This window comes from Mixophyes fleayi, chromosome 1, assembly GCF_038048845.1.
Source record: "Mixophyes fleayi isolate aMixFle1 chromosome 1, aMixFle1.hap1, whole genome shotgun sequence".
Taxonomy (NCBI): domain Eukaryota; kingdom Metazoa; phylum Chordata; class Amphibia; order Anura; family Limnodynastidae; genus Mixophyes; species Mixophyes fleayi.
The window spans coordinates 212,712,401-212,736,733 of NC_134402.1; the positions used below are offsets into that span (position 1 = coordinate 212,712,401).

The 24,333-nt window shown below is 44.6% G+C and overlaps 1 protein-coding gene across 1 annotated transcript in view; it reads left to right on the forward strand.

The window, feature by feature from the left end:
- The first annotated feature begins 1,056 nt into the window (after nucleotides 1-1,056).
- The window catches only part of CACTIN (cactin, spliceosome C complex subunit), a 54,997-nt gene continuing 31,720 nt past the window's right edge, over nucleotides 1,057-24,333 (forward strand). The window contains exons 1-3 of the mRNA XM_075204880.1: nucleotides 1,057-2,235; nucleotides 6,572-7,013; nucleotides 16,205-16,300. Coding sequence (XP_075060981.1) covers nucleotides 1,205-2,235; nucleotides 6,572-7,013; nucleotides 16,205-16,300 — 1,569 coding nt within the window. The 5' untranslated portion in view covers nucleotides 1,057-1,204. The remainder of the gene's footprint in view (nucleotides 2,236-6,571; nucleotides 7,014-16,204; nucleotides 16,301-24,333) is intronic.

Consider the following 24,333-nt stretch of genomic DNA (forward strand, 5'->3'; position numbering starts at 1 on the left):
TGTTAGTCATTTAATACACTATGCGTGGCGCTTCTCTCTCCTTTTGTCTTTTAGAATTATTTGGGCACTTGCAAATGAGTGCCTGCTTTTGAGGAGCTGCCTGCTGCATAAATTTGTATGTTTTTATATCCTTATTGTGTATGAGCTACACATATACACATAAGTATTGTCACAATTTTGGTGGTTTTCATATAAACGCACTAAGCGCCTTTTGCTTATTATTTATATATATATATATATATATATATATATATATATATATATATATATATATATGTATGCATGTGTGTGTGTGTGTGTGTGTGTAAAAAAAAAGTGATTTTTTTTTTTTTTTACACACACACACACAGTGATTTTTATATATATATATATATATATATATATATATATATATATATATATATATATATATATATGAGCAATGCAGGAAGATCTGTGGCGTGTAGCTAGATCCAAACCACTAACCTGTGAGTCGTCTCTGGAAGTGATTGCAGCAGGCAGCAAGGGCCTTTTTCTGCAGACAGTGCACATCCGGGGCTTCCAGCAGGTTGAGCTGTGCTCGCAGTGAATGTCGGGCGTGATGACATCACATCCGACATTCACTGCGAGCGCAGCACGGAAGAGGGGACCAGGGAGGGAGCCGGATCGTCACCTGACCTGAACGGTACCGCAAAAGGTAAGTTTTTGTTTTTTTCTTTTAATAGGAGTGCTGAGTCGGGCCCCCTTGTCCGCTGGGCCTGAGTGGTTGTGTAGGTGTGCTTTGCCCGGGGGCCTATAATGCTGTTAAGAGAGCCCTGACCAGGGTCCCACTGACTTCTGTTTAAACTTTAGGTAGCCAAGCCTCACATTCAATTTGGATACTTTTTCCTAACTACTGACTCAAATTTCCCTTGCCTATAACAAGCGATCACTAAACTGACCAGCAGGGGGAGCTTTCAATTGCAGAGCCCCGGACACGATACTATCCTGCAGTTACGCTCTTACAACTCAGTAAGGACTTTATAATTGTCTTTGCATGTGCCTGTTAAAAACGGCAAAATTAATTTCACTGTTGCTTCCCCCTTCAACTCCAATATCGACACCTAGTAGTTAACAGTGTCTTCTCAGTGTTTGATAAGTTGTGGTTTTAGCGATCCTTTCGCATTTTTTCCCCTGGCAGAGTTTAAGTAGCCTTAGAAAGTAGGACCCCTGTTAGAACGTAGACATGCCGCCTGGTTCTCCTTCTCCGGGAGGAACGGATCGTTCTAGAAGGTGGTGGCGACAAAGCCGGAGCTCAGGGCGCTCTAGTAGCTCTGACTCTGGGGAGAATGAGTCTCGCAATCGTGACAGGAATTGGAAACGTTTCAACAACAAAGAAAGAGATCGATGCCGGGCCTTTTTCAGCAGTCAAGAAAGCACCGGGCAAATAAGGCACCAAGCCCGTTCCAGCAGTCAAGAGAACACTGAGAAAAGGAGTTCCAGGTCTAGGAGTCAGGACTATACTCAGCGGAATAGACACCAGGCTCGTAACAGGAGTCCAGAGAACACAGAGAAAAGGAGGCACAGGGCTCGTTCTAGCAGTACGGATAACCCAGAGAAAAGGAGGCACAGGGATCGTTCCAGCAGTCCAGAGAAAAGGAGGCACAAGGCTCGTTCCAGTAGTCCGGAGAACACAGAGCAAAGGAGGCACAGGGCTCGTTCCAGCAGTCCGAAGAACCCAGAGAAAAGGAGGCACAGCGATCGTTCCAGCAGTACAGAGAAAAGGAGGCACAGGGCTCGTTCCAGCAGTCCGAAGAACACAGAGCAAAGGAGGCACAGGGCTCGTTCCAGCAGTCCGAAGAACACAGAGCAAAGGAGGCACAGGGCTCGTTCCAGCAGTCCGGAGAACACAGAGCAAAGGAGGCACAGCGATCGTTCCAGCAGTCCAGAGAAAAGGAGGCACAGGGCTCGTTCCAGCAGTCCGGAGAACACAGAGCAAAGGAGGCACAGCGATCGTTCCAGCAGTCCAGAGAAAAGGAGGCACAGGGCTCGTTCCAGCAGTCCGAAGAACCCAGAGCAAAGGAGGCACAGCGATCGTTCCAGCAGTCCAGAGAAAAGGAGGCACAGGGCTCGTTCCAGCAGTCCGGAGAACACAGAGCAAAGGAGGCACAGGGCTCGTTCCAGCAGTCCGGAGAACACAGAGCAAAGGAGGCACAGGGCTCGTTCCAGCAGTCAAAATGGTCCAGGGAGAAAAAGAAGAGGGCACAAAAAATCCAGGTAAGGAATATGGTCTGCGTTAGTGATGAAATACATTGTATGAACTCAAAACGGTCTCTTATCTGCAAACTATGTTTAAAAAGAATAAATGACTGCAGGGTAACCCAGGATATGAAGAAGAGCACTGCAAAATATTTAGCAATCTAGGACCATTTTTACTTGAAATTATACTATTCAACTGAACAGATACATTGTTCTGATAAAATAGCACACAAGTTTGACAGATCTATATTTATGCATAGAATACACTGCAACTCATTTAAGTAACACACTGAATAGTCAGGTTTTGGCACTTGTGCTACTTGATGCTCTGCACAGTGCATATAAAGGCTCACCTATTCTGCATTCTAGGGAGACGCCAGTGTAAACTAAAAGTGCACCTAGGTGTGTGGAGAAGTGGAAAAATCTATTAAGGAATACTGTGCAAAAGTGTAAACATCATGTAAAAGAACCATCAAGACTTTCTTTATTACATTTTCATATGTTTGAAGATATTTTATATTTAACAAAGTGTGTTTAAAAACGCACTTTCCCTCCAAAGTGCAACTGGTGCAGGAATAAAGTGCTTTTGTAGAATGCAAATGGATGTGCGCCCCTCTGTACGACAAGGAATTCCCCTAAATTGCACTCCTTTTTCTCATTTTAAAAATCTTGCTCTGCAAAATGAAATCTTGTTTATGCATTGTTTTGCAAATCTTGATAGTGTGGTAATGTCACAAGAAAAGCATTACACTAGTCCACGTGTCCCCACAAGAAAAGCATTACACTAGTCTACGTGTCCCTACAAGAAAAGCATTGCACCTGCCTATATGCCATAACAGAAAAAAGCCCCTATAACAAAATAAGTCACCAGCCGGTCATCCCAATAACCCACCTAGTTCTTGTTATCTTGGTGCTTCCAGACTTAGTAATATTAGTTCACAATTCTCAACACTGTTACCGTAGCTAGAGCCACTTTCACCCTTCTTCAAAACCCGACTGTGAGATGTTTCCAGTGAAAGCTGCTTTGTAAATGCTATACATTGGCACCATTCAGTATTTAATGCTTACAGCTCGGGTGCATCGGAGACGAAGCTGTCGTCCAGAGAGGTAGTAGTAATATTTTCGACTGTTAAAATACGGTTAGTGTATATACCGACATGGAGAAAATCCATACAGTCTAAATACCTGCATGGATAAAATATCTATATGGATAAAATACCGACCGTGTAATTGCTGACATTGAAAATGCAGACAGCCACACTGCCGGCACTAAAACGGCAATGCGACCGGGTCCCGCTGGCAGTAAACAGTGGAAGAATTGGGGTCTGCAACAAAAATGTGCTGACATACTAGGACTCTTCCCACACCCCTCGGCGGTGGATTTGGGGTAATGAAAGTGTAAAAAAGTAATAAATTAATGAACTGCTATTTTACATTGGTGAACTACAGATCGTAGCAAACCTTACGCTGCCTCGAGCAGTTTGGGCATGCTGGCACTTGGGGAACCACTCTTATAGTGCACCAAAATGTAAATAAAACACACTCTTAGTTAACACCACAATATTTTATTAAAAAAAAAAGCAAAATAAAAGCAATCTTACTTACCAACTCTGTTCTTCTTTCTTCTTTATGATCTAGTCTTGTAAGCTTTTAATCCAAAATGAGTGAAGTAAAAAAAAAAACAAAAACAAATTCCAAATGATGTTAAAAATAAAAAGACCAAAAAATATTGCAATAGATGAAGAAGAAAATAAATGAAACCAAATTTTTTTCCCCTAAGTGATGGAAAAAAAACCCCCACACATTTTACGTTTACATTTTTACAGCTTGATCCCCAAAGTAATCCAGCCAGAACATGGATGGCAAAAAAAAAAAGTCTAAGACAGCGTGGTAAAAAAAACGTCCCTGATGACAGTGTCAGGATCAGGCATGGGTATGCTGGTTCTTGTAGTACTACCAGCCCCACCTTGCTACGCATACAGCTGGTTGGAAGTGAGCCCTTTGCTGACAGCATAGGGTTAACATGACTTTGGAGGAGGCTGGACCTATGAGAGTGGTCCCTTCAGCTGGAGGTTGACATGATGTCAACTTTGTTGTTGTGCTGAGAGGACAAGTTCTGTTCTAGAACCAGGGGTCACCTGGCATTCATAGCGGACACCATAACTGTACAGTGGAGGTTCCTATTGATACATCCGTTTCCGCTGATTCCCTTGCTTCCTCGAGTTCTCAAGAATATGAGAAATTAGGAAGTCCCACTGATCTTAGTGGCTCCACTAAGGGAGGATATTCTTTCTCAAGGTCCATTTCTTCACAAGAACCTTCATGAACTGGCTATGACAGCTTGACTGTTGGAGCTGGGATTTTTCAGAAGAACTTATCCAGTCTATTTTGAAGGCAAGAAAGCCAGTGGCAGGAAATTATCATGGTGTGAAAACATATATTGTATGGTACGAACAAAAGGTTTTTTGAGCTTCTTCTTCCTTTCCGCTTTTTGGACTTGTTTGGTTTTTCCAGGGCGGTTGTGACAGCGGACTCTGACCTGGCTCCCTTAGGGTTCAGGCCTCGGCCCTGTCTCTTTATTTTCAAAAGATGTTGGATTTTACTCTAGAGGTGCAAACTTACTTGCAGAGTGTTTTACGTGTTCAACCTCCATGTATATCTATCCAACAGCACCATGGGACCTGAACTTGGTACTTTCTGCCCTTCAGCTTCCACCTTTTGATTGGACATTTTTGACAAGGGAAAACAAATATCCTTCTTGCCATAGTTGGGATCCTGTAAATCTCTCTTTCTGATATTTCACGAAGATAGGTTGGTCTTGCAGAGTACTCCTTCATTCCAATCGAAGGTTGTTTCTAGTTTCCACCTTCACCAGGGGATTGTTATTCCTTCTCTTCAAATGCTCAGGACCAGCTCGCCTTACTGGATGTGGTCAGGTCATTAACAATTAATTTGGACATAACTTATGTTATTTGTAAGACTGATTCTTTTCTGTCTCTTTATGATGCAGAAGAGGGGTTGGCCAGCAACAAAACAGACTATTGACAGGTGGGTCAGGGCCACTATTCATCAGGCTTATCTCTGGTCCCGTAAATTGATTGTAGGAAGAAAAACTCCGCTCACCCAGTAAGTAATTCTTGGGGCGGCGCAGCATGGGGCCCTGGCTGAGCAGCTTTGTAGAGTAGGAAATTGATCCTCTGTCCACATTTTTACTAGGTTTTACCATTTTCATGTTTTCACATCCAAAGAGGCTAGTTCTGGGCAAAAGGTTTTAAGTTCAGCAGTGTCTGAACATACCCTCCCCTAGGGGTATCTTTGGAATGTCCCCATGATAGCACAGTGTTCTCCCCTGCACCTTTTTCCGGGTGGTCTACACAACTGTTTTTATTAGCCACCCGGCTCTTGGAGCCCAACAGAGTCCTATTATAATAGAATAAACCATTGTTTTATCTCTTAGAAGAGGCACTATGTGAGCACTACAGCCAGCAGTGTGTGTTAGACCACTGACCACCAGCCTGACCAGTCCTGGCAGGTGTGGGTAATGACCTCCAACATTTTCCAATATTATTGCAAAGTATTACACTGCTCCCACCCGACTGCTTCTTAATGCCTCCTGGCTGGCAAAATTTTCTGCAGAGAACACTGTAATAGTATCTCCCAGATGTCAAGAAGGGAAAAAGAGGATAGTTATACTTATGTTAAATCCAATGCTGTCCCATCCATTATGCTTAGTGTTTCAGTTCTGAGGTTTGTTTCGAGTGTCCACTTCTTTTTCTTATGTCCTGCTTACCCTGTCCTTTTGTAACTTTGTAAATTGTGAACTGGAGAGGGAAGAAGCTTCAGACTTTGAAATGTTTAACCCCAAAGTGCCCAGCTCAACCCCATAGTAACAGTGCCCCCAGATGGAATCAAAGAAATGGATTTGAGTACAATTTTCTTTTTTTGTATAATGTTTATTGTGGTCTTGTTCAAGATGTTCTGTCTAATATTTTCTATGAGTTACTATGTATGAGAGGTGATTTCACATCAGTTTATACAGTATGCCAGTGAGATTACATATGAAAGATAATTCCAATATTAGGAATCCTAAATAGCATAAAGGGGGATATCATTATTATGAATATTGTGCTCATTATCAGGGGTGTTCCTGCTTAAACAAAGGTTCTACATCAGCTCTTATTGGGACTCGGGTTGGCAGCCAGGGCCAAAGTGCTGGTGGGGAAATGACTTCAATACACTGTAGCATGGTTTTTTCAAGTGATGCTATTGTATAATCATACAAAATTAATATGTGTATTACATTGAAGCAGGGTACATATTGCCTTTATCTGATCTTTGTCTGACTTTATTTAAGGTCAAACTCAGGTGCAAGAAGGAAAGCTCGAGGTGACAGAGATAAGAAGAGACAGAAAAATGTTCAGTTGTCTTCTGAATCAGAGCAAGAAGTCCATTGCAAAGCACGTAACAGAGAGAGGAGAACATCAAGATCAAGATGTTCAGTGTCCTCTGTGTCGTCTTTATCACCAGCGAGGTCTCAGAGCCCGGAAGATGGAGCTAATGGAGGTCTCAGTCTGCAAGAGCTTTTGAAACAGAAGGAAGAAAAAAAGAAACAAATGGAGATGATGAAGGCTATCGAGACACCAGAAGAAAAGAGAGCCAGGCGCTTAGCCAAGAAAGAGGCCAAAGAGAGAAAAAAGAGAGAAAAGATGGGATGGGGAGAGGAGTATATGGGATATACAAATACAGACAACCCATTTGGAGATAACAACTTACTAGGCACTTTCATCTGGAGCAAGGTTAGATCAGGAGAAATTATCTTATTATCTGAGGTCTTCTACTAATCGCACTTATTGTAGGATTCAAGTATTAACCACATATAGGGACAAAAGCCTGCTGAATGGGAGTAAATACAAAGGGGGCATTTTTTTTAAAGAGCATTAGCTTAGTAGAATATTGCAGTCCTCATAAGACAGAGTAAGAGGGCCTTGCTTGCAAGCTTACAATCTATAGGACAATAGAAGTTTGATAAAGGAGGTTAAGTGCTACATATTGCATATTGGTCCAGCCAGATTGCAAAGGTATAAATTGCTTAGTGGGCTATTTGATCCCGTCACAATGCTGGTCAGGGGACCATTGGGCTGTTGTCTTGTGTGAACTATGTAAAGGGGGTAGTAACAGGGTACTCTAGTTGCTGGGCTATTTCTTTTTTTCTTCTTTCACTTGTCATAAAGCATAACTCTTATGTGTATTTGAAACCCATTTTATATTCAATAGTAAACTCTAATTGAAGTGTAAACTTAACACACCATTCAAGAGAAAGTACCAAGCAAAGTCTCATGCTTCAGTTTATCTGTAGTTCCCCAAGACATTTTGATATAATGCAAGTTGTTGGTGGATATACTAGACTCAATAACCTATAACTTGTGGCACCGAAGGGGCTGGTACAGTCTAATTGGTAGCTGGTACAGTGCACTGCATGAAATGTATGCACTTTGCTTTTTTGAGCACTTTAACAACTTGTGCATATTTTTAAATTGCTTTATGTTAATCAGCATCCTATAACTATTGTTTGTTATGTGATAACAAACACTGATATGTGTATGTGTACATACGTGTGTGTGTGTGTGTGTGTGTATTTTAGATATTGATTGGTTGAAGCTTTTTTAAATTTGTCCTACTGCTCTGGTGGATGTCTGTTTGATTATAATGAAGAGATTGCAAGAAAATTAATTAAAAAAATCTATTTCTCTTTCATCCATGCTGATGGACATTGCCATCTAAAGACCGAGAAGGGGTGTGCTGCTGTCACCACTGGGCACTGTGAGGCAAACTGGGCAGAGGGAGCTGTCTAAAGAAGAGCCATACTTGTACTAGACTAGTTAGGGTAGTTGCTTATTCCTCAGAGTTTGTTGCAGAAATGGTGATAACCAAGAATGCTTGCTATGGCTCTCGTCGAGCTTGCGCTTTCTCTGACAAATACCAATTCTGGGTATTCTTCCTCCCTTCCCCGTTGGTTACCGACAATGGCGATGGCGGTCTCTTTAAACTCTCGGAAGGTTTTGCCTGGCATCTGTGCTTTCATCAGTCGTAGCTGAATCTTAACGCTTTCTTGGGCGACTCCTTCTACGAACTGTACGGTTAGGGCTTCGTCCACGTTTCGTACTTCCTCTTTGTCCACTGCCTGAATGGCTCTTAACATCTCTTGTAGGCTCAGGGCATAGTCCCGCAGTGTCTCGTTCGGTTGTTGCTTGCGAGCATATAGTTTCATCTTCAACTCCGGAAGAGTTCTTGTCTCAAACGTTGTGGAATTTTTTTTTAAAACTTGTGCCGCTTCTTTCTTGTCATCCCTCGGCCATGAGATTACTTCTCTGAGCGCCGACCCTGTGAGTTGCCCTATTACGATCTCCACTTTCTGCTGTTCATTCAACGGGTATAGCCGTAACATGGATTCCATTTTGTTCTCGAATTCTGTGAATGAAGTCTTCTGTAGCTTGTCGTCGTCCCCGCTGTACTTCGGGAGCCATGGGGCCCCGAAATAGTACGGTAGGGTTATGGGCACATTTGGTGTTGTTGCTGGGGCAGCCTGTTCTAGGTTTTGAGGCCCTGCCGGTTGCTGATCCATTTTTCACTGAGGGTATTACTCTCCTGATGCACTCGGATCCTGTTCGGTTTGACGCCAAAGTTATGTGTAGCCTCCTTCTTGATAGGCTTATACTTACACCGGAAAGCCTGCAAAAATCTGACAGGCTTGCTCTACACAGTCTGAGGCTCCTCCTCAATATACTCCTAAGGGGAAAAAGTGGTAAACCTTTTCTTTTTCATGTGTTGTAAAATGGCTCAGTGTGTGACTAATTATCCTGTCGATCTGTTATGTTCTCTAACAGTACAAGATAGTCTAACAGTTGGTCTGTCTTCACATTTGCGTTCTCTATACAAAGTGTAGCATTGTGCTATTGTAATATAGTTCATGCCCGAGAAGTGAAAAAGTTCCAGTTCTAAACCTGCCGTGATAAAATGGTTATTTACTTCATCTATTTAAAATGCAATTTTACCTAATGGAGATTCGGAGCCAGAAGCCTGATGCATGGCTTGTGTGGCTGAGGGTCACAGTCTATACCCATCTGGTGGTGAAATAGGCGACCTTTGAGAACTGGCGTAGCAAAGTCGCTAGATTTATCCACTGCTGAATTGATGTGACTCGTTGCACGTCCGCAAGAGGTAGGTTACAAAATTCCTCCTCCCTCTTCCTCAGGGCCATTTTTATTGATTTGAAGGAGGTTTTTTCGCAGGGTGTTTCTGAAGTAGTTGATTAGGTCCCACCACTGGCTTGAGGTCTAGAAAAATATTTTCCCTAATCCCAGGTAAAGGATAATTTATCCAAAACCTGAAGTAGATCCTTTTATATGGGAAAATTCAGCAAGAGTGGATGCTCCCATTGCATTGCTTTCTAAATCCATGAACATTCCTATTTTCAATGCTGATTTACTAAAAGATAATACGGATAGAAGGTGCAATTTGGGCATCTTTCAGACCTGTTCAAGCAGCTGCTGTTACGCTCAGGGGTACACTCAGTCTACTAGATTTACACAGGCCTAGCAAGGCGGAGTCCCCTGGTCTTCACCAAGAACCACCACCATGTGGGATGGGTTTGGCTGCAAAGGGACTGCAGACATGGGAGGGATAGGTGAAAAGGCAACACAATATATAAATCAGATGGTACCTTGGAGAGTGCTAAGGTGTGATACTGGATACGGCTTGCACCCTGTAGAGGATCGGTCCCACAGGGAGGAATCGGGATACAAGCAGAGTTCAGTACAAAGGTTAGATGGCAGACAGCACACTGGAATGAGCAATGGAGTAGTCGGGACACAAGACAAGTTCGGTACACAGGTCAGATGGTAGACAGCACACAGGAGAATCCAAGGAAACAACAAGCAAGTAAGCCGGGTCTGGTACACAGGAGAAGCAGCAAGTTCACAGGAACAAATTAACCATGTAGTCAGAAGGCGGCTGTTGATCTGATACAGGTAAACGTCAGATGCTTCTTTTATTCGAACTCCCTGCCGCGGGATCATGTGATGATCGCTGACGAGGATTCACATGACATTCCTCGCCGCGAACCCGGAAGTGTGGCTGACAGTGCTGGATCGCGGACAGGTAAGAATCCTTACAGCTGCCTGTGTAACAAGAAGAAATGTGCTGAGCAGATTTGTGAGGATTCGCAGTCTTTTAGGCCCAGAACAGAATTGTTGCCTATGGACCATATCAGGGTAGCATGAGAATATTTGGGAGACAAAGTTCTTGATGCTGGTGGCCTTTGCCAGTAGGTAGCCAGCTGATATATAACCTGGATTATAAATAATTTGTTTTACCCCTCCTGGTGTGTCTACTTTATTGCATATCCTTGTGTCATCTGCAAAAAGACATACTTTCCCTTCAATATGATTTGCAATGTCGCTAATAAGGATATTAAAAAAAACACTAGTCTCCGTTCGGATTCCTGGGGTACTCCACCTTTCCCTCCTGTGAATGCACTCCATACTGTTACTTTCTGTTTTTTATCCTGCAACCAAGATCTTATCCATGCAACCATCTTAGAATACAATCCCAAGCATTTGTGTTTATTTAACAGTCTGCAATATGGGACCATGTCAAAAGCCTTGCTAAAGTTTGGATAAGCTACATCCATTGCCCCTTCTTGATCTATTTCTTTAATCACCTAGTCAATAAAGCCAATGATTCATAACAATGCAGAATCGGGTGAAATATATTTTGAGATACAAGAAAGTAGCGATTCTCCACTGCATAAAACTTGTGGGGAGTTTCACTCAAGGTTGTCCAATCCACTCTGTTTCAATAGAGGATTTTTCAAGCGGAGATCCTAGTCCAATGGTCCAGATCAAATCCTCATGTGAAAGCTCTGTTCGTCAAACTTTCACCACTAATCCATCTGTCCCTACTTTGGTGGCTGAAGTAGGAAAATATGAACAATGGTCGACAATTCTACATATGAAATTGAAAACAAACCTCAACAATACCTGGGTATTTTGAGTCAATACAGTAAATTAAAGAGAAATCTCGAGCTCCTATTTACCTCTTGCAGCTGTAAAGGAGACTGTTTGCTCGATTCCCTAGTTAATCTGAGGGGAAAAAAAATTAAAAATAAAAATATATATATATATAATATATGCTATGAGCATTAGAAATTTTCATTAAGATTAACATTAATATACTGACATTTATCTCAAATCAGTTTGCATTCTTTGGTATTTGGTCTCCATAAAAGTTTCGAGCAAATAATATTGACTGTGGCGGCAAATAATTACTCCAGCACCTGTATAAGTTGGACTGAGACTTTAACGCTGACATTTTAGGCATGGCGAAAGATCGTCCGTGGAATCTTCCTCTAAGAAAAGGTCTGTTAAGCCAAGATCCGTCTTGCCACCAAGGTTTAGCTCTGCTACCTTTAGCGACGTGCCTGCTGAGGATTCGTTAATTAGGGCAAAGGTTTTGTCTGACCATTATCTAAACCGTGATTAAAGCCAGAAACCCATTTTCTTTGAAAAATTACCATAGTGTTGAAGGCATACATTTCATGGAAAAGAAAGCCGTACACACTACTTTTAATTTGACATGGATTTTGTCATTTTTACAGTTTTATTAGGAAGGTAATCTGAGTCTGTCTTGTTAGAAGGTCCAGATCTCAGCTCTGTTGGTCTTCTTTTTCTTTCAAAATGAGTTGAGTATCATTCCAGAAATTCAGACTTCTCTTCAAGGTGTTCTAAACATCCAAATACCTTATGTATTCCCAATTTCTCCATGACATCTTAATTGCTGAAAAAACCCTTTGAACCTCTAGACACAGTTGATATCAAGTTCCCTACTTTTGCCCATTGCATCAGTTAGAAGAATATACTTGTTGGTGGCCTTATTTTACGGTCGCCATCCCTTATTTTTCAGAATGACAGAGCTGTACTGCACATAAAACCATCTTTCCAGCCCATGGTAATTTCTGATTTTTAGCTGAACCAGGACATTTTTATTCTTACCTTATGGACAGAGTTAATCTTCTGGAAGGGAAGAGTCCCTGCAATTATTAGATGTGGTCAGATCATGGAGGGTATATGTCAACAGAGCTTCATCCATGCATAGGAACGATAGTCTTCTCATTGTATAATCTTCCCCAGGGGAGGCTTTAGAATGTCCTGAAGGTAGCAGTGTCCCCCAGCGTCGATGAAAGAGAAAAGATCTTTGAACATAAATCCATCCATGCTATATCAATTTCTCTGATTGCATCTGGAGGATACTGTATTCTCACCCCTTTGTATGCTCTGTTTTAATGTTGAGTATGATTTTTAAGTTAGAATGGTTGGTTGTTTGATTATTATGAGCTTTCCAATGGGCTTTGTTGGATAAAAAAAATAGGGACTATTGGTACATGTGGTAGAAAATGATGATGAGCTTCAAGTTGACAGTTCTCAATATTTTAAATGAAGTTCCTACCTCTGCAAAAGACCTCTATGCCTATGGAGCAGTGCCCCTAGATGAAATGAGACACTAATTTAATTTCTATCCAATGTTCTCTTCCCATATATATATATATATATATATATATATATATATATATATATATATATATATATATATATATATATATTATAATATATGTGTGTGTGTGAGCACATATATAAAAGATACTTTCAATTAATTGTTACATACATTAAGGCCCCACCAACCCCGCCACTCTCCTCCACATCACTCCCCTTCCCTCCCTCCCCTTCTCCTGTGCCCTCTGGAACTCAAGATCTATACGCAACAAACTACCGGCTATCCATGACCTCTTCATCTCCAACTCTCTTAACCTCCTTGCTATCGCCGAAACCTGGCTCTCCTCTGCTGACACTGCTTCCCCCTCTGCTCTCTCCCATGGTGGTCTCACCTTCACCCACTCCACCAGACCGGACGACCGTCCAGGTGGGGGAGTGGGACTCCTCCTATCCCCCAAATGCACTTTTCGTGTCATTCCCTCCGAACCTTCCCTCTCCTTCTCCTTTTTGAAGTCCATTCCATCCGCCTCTTCTCCCCCATTCACCTCCGTGTCTCAGTCCTATACCGCCCCCCCCCCACCCCACTTCCCTCTTTCTCGACAACTTCGCATCCTGGCTTCCCCACTACCTGTCCTCTGACCTCCCCGCTATCATACTTGGCGACTTCACCATCCCTATTGATCTCCCCTCCGACCCTGCCTCCATCAAACTTCTTGACCTTTCCTCTTCCCTTGGCCTCACTCAGTGGACCTCCTCCCCCACCCACTGCCTTGGTCACTCCCTTGATCTTGTCTTCTCTCATCGATGTGATCTCTCTGACTTCTCCAACTCTCCCTTCACTGACCACCACCTACTCTCCTTCAATCTTTCCTCTTCCCCTGCCCCACCCCTCCCTAAATCTACCCTCACTAGGCGTAATCTTGATGCTGTTGACTCTACTTCCTTTTCCTCCACTCTTGAAACCCTATTCTCCCCTCTTCTCTCCCTGGTCTGCCCTGACCAAGCCACCTCTCTCTATAACCACACTCTCACCACTGCCTTGGATGCCGTCGCCCCTGCCACCTCAGTTCGCCGCCGCTTAATTCCCCAACCCTGGCACTCCACTTTCACCCGCTTCCTCCAGAAGTGCACTCGTGCTGCTAAACGCCTCTGTAGGAAATCTTGCTCCCTGGCTGACTTCCTTCACTTCAAGTGTATTCTCTCCTCCTACTGCTCCGCCCTCTCCCTAGCTAAACAATCCTTCAAGTCCCTCATTTCTTCTCAGTCCTCTAATCCCCGCCACCTCTTTGCCACGTTCACCTCTCTCCACACCCCTCCGCCTCCTCCTATCCCACTCTCCCTCTCTGCTACTGATTTTGCATCCTTTTTCTCCTCCAAAATTGAGGCCATCAGACTTGATATTTCCTCCTCCCTTCCCTCTCCTGCTTCTCTCTTAGCTCCTCCCTCTTCCCGCATCCCACCCTGGTGCTCCTTCCACCCTACTACGGGCGATGAAATCTACTCTCTCATTCTTTCCTCTCCCCTGTCCACCTGCCACCTGGATCCCATCCCCTCTCACCTTCTCTGCTCCCTCTCCCACACTGTGTGTTCTTACTTAGCTCAACTCTTCAACCTGTCTCTCTCCTCTGGCACTGTCCCCTCCTCCTTCAAACATGCCCTTATCACCCCTATTCTAAAAAAAAACAATCTTGATCCCACCTCACTCGCCAACTACCGCCCCATTTCACTTCTCCCCTATGCCTCTAAACTTCTCGAGCGAATTGTCTACAACCGCCTCACCTGTCACTTCTCAGACAATTCCCTCCTTGACCCTCTCCAATCTGGCTTCCGCCCCCTCCACTCCACTGAAACCGCCCTGACCACTGTAACTAATGATCTCCTCTCTGCTAAATCCAGGGGTCACTTCTCCCTCCTCATCCTCCTGGACCTATCCGCAGCCTTTGACACTGTAGACCACCCCCTCCTCTTGCAGACCCTTCACTCTCGGTCTCTCTGGCTCTGTCCTCACTTGGTTCACCTCTTATCTCGCCAACCGCTCTTTCTCGGTTTCCATGTCCGGATCATCCTCCCCCCTCCCCCACTCCTCCCTCCCTGTAAGGAGTCCCTCAGGGCTCTGTTCTTGGCCCTCTACTATTCTCACTCTATACTACCTCCCTAGGTGCTCTCATCCCTTCATTCGGTCTTCAGTATCACCTATATGCCGATGATATTCAACTTTACATCTCTTCTCTTAATTTTTTTCCCCCCTCCTCTCTCGTGTATCTGACTGCCTCTCTGCCATCTCCTCTTGGATGTCCTCACGCTTTCTCAAAATTAACATTGCTAAAACCAAACTCTTTGTTTTCCCTCCATCTAAGTCCCCATCCCATCTGGATCTCTCCATCATTGTCAACAACTCCACTATCTCTTCTGTCCCCCAACTCCGCTGCCTGGGAGTCATCCTCGACTCCTCGCTCTCTTTTGCCCCAAACATTCAATCCCTCGCTCAATCCTGTCGTTTCCAACTTCGCAACATCGCCCGCATCCGGCACTTCCTTTCTCATTTCCCGGCTGCACTACTGTAACTTTCTCCTCACTGGCCTCCCCCACTCTCGCCTTGCCCCACTTCATTCTATACTCAATGCGGCTGCGAGGCTTATCTTCCTTTCTCGCCGCTCCTCTTCTGCCTCCTCTCTCTGCCTTGCCCTTCACTGGCTCCCCTTCCCTTACAGAATCCTCTTCAAACTTCTTACCCTCACCTACAAGGCTCTCTCCCATTCCACTGCCCCTTATATCTCCAGTCTCCTCTCCATCCACACTCCCGCCCGGTCCCTGCGATCGGCCAATGACCATGGCCTCTCCGCCTCCCTGATCACCTCATCCCATTCCAGAATTCGAGACTTCTCCCGAGCTGCCCCCCGTCCCCTAACCTGTGCTCTTTCAAACTGGCACTCAAAACTCATCTCTTCCGCAAAGCCTACCAGCCTTCCACCTAACCCTCTCTCCACCCTCACTCGCTTCACTTCGCTCCTCCTCAGTAGTGGGGAGCACTCGCTCCCCTCCTCCGACTCCCTTTGTGCCTGCCATCTGTCTACCCTCCCTATAGGATGTAAGCTTGTATGAGCAGGGCCCTCCTGTCTCGCTACCTTATCTTCTGCTCCTACTTCAATATATTTGCCTTGCCTGGAGCCTCTGAAGTCTTGGTACTACTCGTTTATTGTTTTGTACTGTTATTCCCTGTATGGTCCATTGTTTGTACTGTGTACGGCGCTACGGAAACCTTGTGGCGCCTTTTATAAATAAACAATAATAATAATAATAATACATTTTTTTTATTTTGAATCTTTTTAGGGTGATTGTTATCTCAAATGTCTTGCTAATACGTAACAGCTTGACTGTGGTCTTTGAACTAGCTTGTTCTGTTGAATTTGAAGTTCCTAATATCTCATTGTTTTTTAAAGGCACTTGAAAAGAAAGGTATTGGCCATCTTACTGAAAAAGATCTGAAAGACAGGAACAAACATATCCAAGAAGACAATCGATTGGAACTACAGAAGGTGAGCAAAATTTTAAAAAAATAAAACCTAGTGCAATAAGGAAAAGTGTATGTTTCATGTTACAAGGGGAATGCAGGATATGGGCTATTGCTCCAGAAGGTTGGATACTATGCAGATTGCATGGTTGGCTTCTCCAAGACCATTGTCTTAAATTGTCTTAACTTTGGCTAATCAGTTGTACCCTAAGACCTAAGTATTCAGCAAAGTGGAGGTGTGGAAAAAATGCTGCTAAGTAAGAATGCTCTCAAAAATAAAAGTTTTTCTCTTTCCAGTCTGGGGGACACTGCTTACCATGGGGTTGTGGAGGGGAGCACGGGAGTTGGCACCTAGCTAGTTAACTTTAGCACTGCTGACAGACCCCTCCCCTCTACAATCCCCCTGCCTCTTCCTGTCAGTTTTTTTTTAGGTGCCCATGGAGTTGGGCAGTGTTTTAGTACTGCTAGTGTTTTTTTTCATTTAACTTTATTTTATTTAATTCCTTTTTGATATAGGAAGTCTTCTTTTGGTGGCAGACCTGGGAGTGTGTTCTATTATAGAGAACACACTCCCAGAACAGCAGCGCAGGCACTGCTCTGTAAGATGAGAGCCAGAGGCTCTCACTGGCAGAGTAAATAGGGTGCCTGAATACAGAGTGACAGGCGGTCTCTCCGGACCGCTGTCACTCTTGGGGGCCTCCCCGATAACCGGCACTGCCACTGCGGGCATGGAGTGCCGTTTATCGGAGTGAACAAACTGCCGGCGGCCATCTTCCACGGAGGAGAGAAAACAGAAGGGGGCCATACCAAAATCACCCCTCATACATAAGAGGGGGCATCGGGGTGCAAATCCGCTGTGGAGACCTCATACTCTGCCGTATACCACCCGTTTTTTTCTAATGGCGGCCTCTAAAAAAAATAAAAAAAATCCAGAGAGACAGCATTATCAGGGGGGGGAAGCTAAGACATAGAGCTCCCCTGCTCTCCAAGAAAAATTGGACTAGCCTGGCCTTCTGGCGCCAAAGAGAAGCCCGGGAAAGGACACAGATCAGAGGGAGCAGGCACCAGGACACTGCTGTTGGACTTCTCCCCTGTGTGGCCTGTGGGCTAAGTATCTGATTTATTTAAACACATATTACTGTATTTGCTGACTGCAAAGTGGGCTAGTAGGGTTTATATTGTAGTTCTCCTACTTGCCAATATATTCTTTTGTTGTTTAACAAATTACAAGTACAACTTTTATGTAAGATTAGTTGATTACTTGTTTTTTTCCACTGTTCTCTCTGTCTCTCTCAGCTAAATCTAACTATTTAAGGCTGTGTGTTTGGTGTGCCTTCCTTTGTAAAAAATGACAGATAAAGGAAAGGGCCCTATGGCAAAGTATTTTACATGTTCAAGATGTAATGTAAAATTACCATGTGGGCAGAAGGACCCGTTGGCGCTCTGCTCTGTCTGTGAAGCAGGGGTCCCCCCTGCGCAAACCCAGCATATTCCAGCCCCACTGACGGAGGAACCGGCTTGAGTGGCCTCCCTGACACAGTCGGTTTCCTCTTTAGCACAGATGATATCACAATCTACTCAGTTTCTATCTAGTGTGGCAGCCTCGGCGGCTAATAATGCTAGTTCATTGGACCTCCCTGCTACCACAGGTTCTATTGGAACGTCTATACCTGGACCTTAGTCATGGCTTGCGGACCAGGCCCCTGTTCCCACAGAACCGGCATGGTCCGCAGCATTTATAAAGGGTTTGGACAAACTAAACCAGTTACTTGAATCCACAAACATCCCGCCTGCTAAAAGGAAGCGGCCTAGATCTGCTAATCCCCTTATGGTCCTTTCAGACTCTGAGGGGTTTTCAGAGGAGGAGGGGGAAATAAATTCTGATCCTGACCAGGTTCAACCTTTAGAACAGGAAGGGAACACTAAAAGCCAATTTATTGATTTGGTTTTAGCGGTGAGACAGGCGTTGGACCTCCCAGAACCGGAGGATCCTACTCCTAGAGACAGAAGTCTGTTTAAGAAGGCCAAGAGGAAGGCTATCCGTTTTCCCCTTCTGTAGAACTCAGAGATATTTCAGAGGGAGCCTGGAAACAGCCTGATAGAAGGTTCTCTGTTCCCAGGAGATTCTCTTCCCTGTATCCATTGCAGGAGGAAGACGTGGCTGTCTGGGAGAGTATTCCTAAGGTAGATATTCCAGTAGCCCGTTTGGCCAGACACACTTTACTACCAGTCCCAGGTTCAGCAACTCTGCAGGATGCCACTGATCGCAGAGTGGAATCCCAGCTGAAATCTATATTTGTGGCAGCGGGTTCTTCCTTTAGGCCCACATTTGCTTCAGCTTGGGTTGCTAGAGCCATGGAAGCATGGGCAGACCAACTGGCAGAGGCCTTACAGGACTCTGATTTACTTACCCTGGCTTTACATTTGAAAGAGGCATCGGGGTACCTTTATGTGGTGGGCCAGAACTCAGCGTCTGTGTCCTCCTCTATTCAGGCTGCATCTATTTTAGCAAGAAGAACGTTATGGCTGAAATCCTGGGAAGGAGATTCGGAATCAAAAAAGTCTGTTGAAACCATTCCTTTTTCAGCAGCAAGTTTGTTCGGCCCGGAATTGGATACTATGATCTCACAGGCAACAGGGGGCAAAAGCACTTCCTTGCCGGTATTCTCTAGTAGGGGCCGGACCTCTCGGGTCAGCTCCTTTCGTAAGCCCTTTAGGGGATCTCCTTGCCTAGGGGACAGTCATATAGAGGTAGACAACCAAATGCTCGAGGCTCCTCTGTCGGGTAGATCCTCGTTTGCAGCTAGGCGCCAGGCCTCCAAAACCCAGGAGAAGTCTGCGTCCTGACGACCGCTCTATTCTGCCGGAGGTGGCGCCAGTGGGGAGACGTCTGTCTTTGTTCAGGAACAGTGGGCAGCGTCATCCCAAGACCCTTGGATTCGGGGCATTATATCAAGGGGGTACATGATAGACCTGCTGGGTCCGGTACCACATCGTTTCTTCATAACCCCGCTACCCCGAGATCCAACAAGAAGACAGGCAATACAGGCCTGTGTCGCCTCTCGTCTTTCGCAAAGAGTCATCTGCAGGGTTCCAGAGGAACAGAAGGGACAGGGGGTTTTATTCAAATCTGTTTCTGGTCAAGAAGCCGGACGGGTCCTTTCGACCCATCTTAAACCTAAAGAACCTCAATGTGCACTTACGGGTGGACAGATTTCGGATGGAATCCCTGAGGTCGGTAATAAACGGCTTAGAGAAGGATCAGTTTATGGCTTCCATAGACATAAAAGACACATACCTCCACGTTCCCATTTGGAGCGACCATCAGTCTCTCCTAAGATTCACAGTGGGGTCCTCCCACTATCAGTTTCGGGCTCTTTCCTTCGGCCTCTCCACAGCGCCGAGGGTCTTCAGGAAGATCATGTCAGTGATGGCAGCGTGTCTTCACCTAAAGGGAGTTCAGGTCGTGCCTTATTTGGACGATCTGCTTATCAAATCCTCCTCAGAGATTTGCTTACGTCAGCACTTATCCCTCACCTTGGCGGTTCTCGAGAGCCATGGGTGGCTGATAAACTTAAAGAAATCCCAGGTGGTTCCGTGTCAACGCATGGTTTTCCTAGGGCTCATCATGGACACCAGTCAGCAAAAGGTGTTCCTGCCTGCCGAGAAGATCGGTTCAATTCGGAGTATAACATCTCAGGTCTTGTCTTCTCCCAACCCCTCAATTCACTTGTGCATGCGGCTGCTGGGAAAGATGGTGGCCTCCGTCGAGCTCATTCTCGATGCTTCCAGTGGGCCCAGACTCTTCTTCAGGGCCACCCAGTCAGAGTTCAGTCCGACAATGCCACGGCTGTGGCATATGTCAACAGACAGGGAGGAACCAGGAGCGCAGCTGCAATGCGAGGGGCAGCTCAGATATTCCTTTGGGCAGAACAGTATGTTCCAGCAATCTCGGCGGTGTTCATTCCAGGAATAAAAATTACCTCAGTCGCAATGCGATGATGCCAGGGGAGTGGTCCCTCCACCCAGACGTATTTCAGTCCCTAGTTCAGAGGTGGGGGCTTCCGGATATAGATCTGCTGGTCTCCAGACACAACAAAAAGGTTCACAGGTTTTGCGCAAGGGCAAGAGACCCCTTAGCGGTAGCGGTGGACGTGATGTCCATGTCATAGGAATTCAGGTTGGGTTATCTGTTTCCCCTGATTCCTATGCTTCCTCGAGTACTCAGACGAGTGAGGCAAGGCGGCCGGCCGGTGATTCTAATAACTCTCTCATGGCCGCGTTGAGTGTGGTACGCAGACATAATATCCATGGCGGTAGGACAAGGATATCGTCTTCCGTCACGAGACGACCTTCTTCTCCAAGGTCCCTTTCGTCACCAGAATTTACCTCAGCTCAGTTTAACGGCATGGCTGTTGAAGCCATCCTCTGGAGAGCTAGGGGTTTTTCCCCCAGTGTAGTGAACACTATGCTGCAAGCTCGAAAACCGGTTTTGGCTCGCATCTATCATCGTATTTGGCGAGCCTATATTAGATGGTGCGAAAATAAGTCCTGTCACACGTCTTCCTTTCGTCTCCCTCGCTTATTGGCTTTTCTTCAGGATGGGCTGGAAGCAGGGCTCCGTTTAGGTTCATTAAGAGTTCAGGTTTCAGCGCTTTGTTTTCTTTCACCTGAAGTTAGCGGACCTGCCAGACGTCAGGACTTTTCTTCAGGGAGTCTTACATATTCAGCCTCCTTACGTTCCGCCCACAGCACCATGGGATCTTAACCTGGTACTGGATATGCTTAAAGGGCCTCCTTTTGAGCCATTACCTACGGAAGATTTTAGGTGTCTTACCTGGAAAGTCGTCTTTCTTTTAGTTATTGCATCTGCACGTAGGGTTTCAGAATTAGGAGCTCTGTCTTGCCGGGAACCATATCTGGTTTTCCACGAGGACAGAGCGTTAAGAAACCTCCCTTCCTTCATTTCAAAAGTAGTTTCGGCTTTCCATCTGAACCAGGAAATTGTAGTTCCGGTCTTTTCATCTACTTCCCATTCGGATCAACAGTCTATGGAAAAGTTAGATGTGGTTAGGGCTCTCCGCATTTATGTCAAAAGAACTTCTCAGATTAGACGTACAGATTCTCTTTTTGTTCTTTAAGATTCTAATAAGAGAGGCTGGCCAGCCTCAAAACAGTCCATTACAAGATGGATTACGGCAACCATTAAGCAAGCTTACATAAAGGCTAACCGTCCGGTGCCAGAGAGACTTACGGCCCATTCCACCAGATCGGTAGGGGTGTCGCGGGCAGCGAGAAATGGGGCTTCTGCAGACCAGCTTTGCAGGGCAGCCACCTGGTCCTCTGTCCAGACTTTACAAAATTTTATCAGTTTAATCTATTTGCATCTGCGGATGCAAATTTCGCTCGTAGTGCTCTACGAGCGGGGCTTTCAGAGTGGTCCCACCCTTAGGGGGCTGCTTTAGAACGTCCCCATGGTAAGCAGTGTCCCCCAGACTGGATGAAAGAGAAAAGAGGATTTATGTACTTGCGTTAAATCCGTTTCTCTGATTTCGTCTCGGGGGGGCACTGCGATCCCTCCCTTCTGCTTTTCCTCTGTATGCTCTTGGTTGATTGACCTTTCTCCTTGGGGCTTTTTAATTAACTGACAGGAAGAGGAAGAGGTAGGGGGGTTGTAGAGGGGAGGGGTCTGTCAGCAGTGCTGAAGTTAACTAGCTAGGTACCAACTCCCTTGCTCCCCTCCACAACCCCATGGTAAGCAGTGTCCCCCAGACGGAATCGGAGAAAGGGATTTAACATAAGTACATAAATCCTCTTATTTTTAGCAATTAACAAAATGCTAAGTGAATAAACAGAAGAAAAATCTAAATCGGTTGCCTTCGAAGCAGCATCAATTTTTCTAGGTACACTTGCACACAGTTTTTGAAGGAACTCGGCAGGGAGGTTGTTCCAAACATCTTGGAGAACTAACGACAGATCTTCCGTTGATGTAAACTTGCTCAAATCATTCTGTTTTTTCATGTAATCCCAGACAGACTCAATGATGTTTAGATCAGGGCTCTGTGGTGGCCATATTATCACTTCTAGGACTCCTTGTTCTTTACACTTGGATAGTAGTTAATGACATTGGCTGTATATTTGTAGTCGTTGTCCTGCTGCAGAATAAAGTTGGGGCCAATCAGACGCCTCCAAGATGGTATTGCATGATGTATAAGCACCTGCCTGTATTTCTCCACGTTGAGGACACCATTAATTCTGAGCAACTAATTAATTAATCTAACTCCCATTTGCTGAAATGCAGCCCCAAACTTGCAAGGAACCTCCACCATGCTTTATTGTTGACTGCATACACTCATTATTGTACCGCTCTCCAGCCCTTCGGCGAACAAACTGCCTCCTTTTACAGCCAAATATTTAAAATTTTGACTCGTCAGTTCAGAGCACTTGCTGCCATTTTTCTGCAACTCAGCTGCTATGTTTTCGTTCATATTTGAGCCGCTTGGTCTTGTTTCCACGTATGGCTTTTTGGCAGCAATTCTTCCATGAAGACCACTTCTGGTCAGACTTCTCTGAACAGTAGATGGGTATACCTGGGCCCCACTGGTAACTTCCAGTTCTGAGCTGATGGCACTGTTGGACATCTTCCGATTTTGATGGGAAGTAAGCATGATGTGTCCTTCATCTGATGCACTAAGTTTCTTTTGCCAACCACTGCGTCTACGGTCCTCAGCGTTGCCTGTTTCTTTGTGCTTCTTCAAAAGAACTTGGACAGCACATCTTGAAAATCCTGTCTGCTTTGAAATCTTTACCGGGGAGAGACCTTACTGAAGAAGTATAACTACCTTGTGTCTTGTTGCTGTGATCAGTGTTCCTCGACCTCACCTTTGCAGTAGAGTTTAGCTGTTCCTCCCCAGCTTTAAGCCTCATATACAGCTGATTCTATTTCAGTTAATGACTGTGTTCCAACCTACATATGAAAATGATCATTATCACCTGTTTGGTATGATTAACCAATCATACACCTGACTATAATCCTATGAAATCCCTGACTTTGTTCATGTGTACCAAGAAGAATTGATGCTGTTTTGAAGGCAAATGGTGGTCACAGCAAATGATTTAGATTTCTCTTCTGTTCATTCACTTAGCCTGTTATCAATTGGTAAAAATAAACCATAAACACCTGTTTTTGAAAGCATTCTTACTTTGCAGCATTTTTTCTAAACCTGGCTGAAAGCTTTGTACAGTAGTGTATGTATGTTTATATGTGTATATGTATGTGCATTTATATATGTGTATATGTGTTTATTATACATAGTCATGGCCAAAAGTTTTGAGAATGACACAAATATTAGTTTTCACCAAATTTGCTGCTTCACTGTTTTTAAGTCTTTTGTCAGATGTTTCTATGTTATACTGAACTAAATTTACAAACATTTCATAAGTGTCAAAGGCTTTTATTGACAATTACATTAAGTTTATGCAGAGAGTGAATATTTGCAGTCTTGACCCTTCTTTTTGGAGACCTGCAATTCGCCATGGCATTCTGTCAATCAACCTACTGATTGCCACCCATTCTTGCCTAATCAATGCATGGAGTTTGTCAGAATTTGTGGGTTTTTGTTTGTCCACCCACCTCTTGATGATTGACCACAAGTTCTCAATGAGATTAAGGTCTGGGGAGTTTCCTGGCCATGGACCCAAAATTTCGATGTTTTGATCCCCGAGCCACTTAGTTATCACTTTTGCCTTGAAGCAAGGTGCTCCATCATGCTGGAAAAGGCATTGTTGGTCACCAAAGTGTTTGGATGGTTGGAAGAAGTTGCTCTTGGAGGATGTTTTGGTACCATTCTATAATTCATGGCTGTGTTCTTAGGCAAAATTGTGAGTGAGCCCACTCCCACCAGTAACTAACCAATACCAAACTAAATTACTTAATGGACATTAGGTTCTAGATGCCTGGTGTGCAGCCTGTAATGCGGAGAACTATGGTATAGGCACATCTGGGAGTGATGCAACTGAGATGGAGGTGCCAGTGTGAGCAAGATCCCAGATACTTTC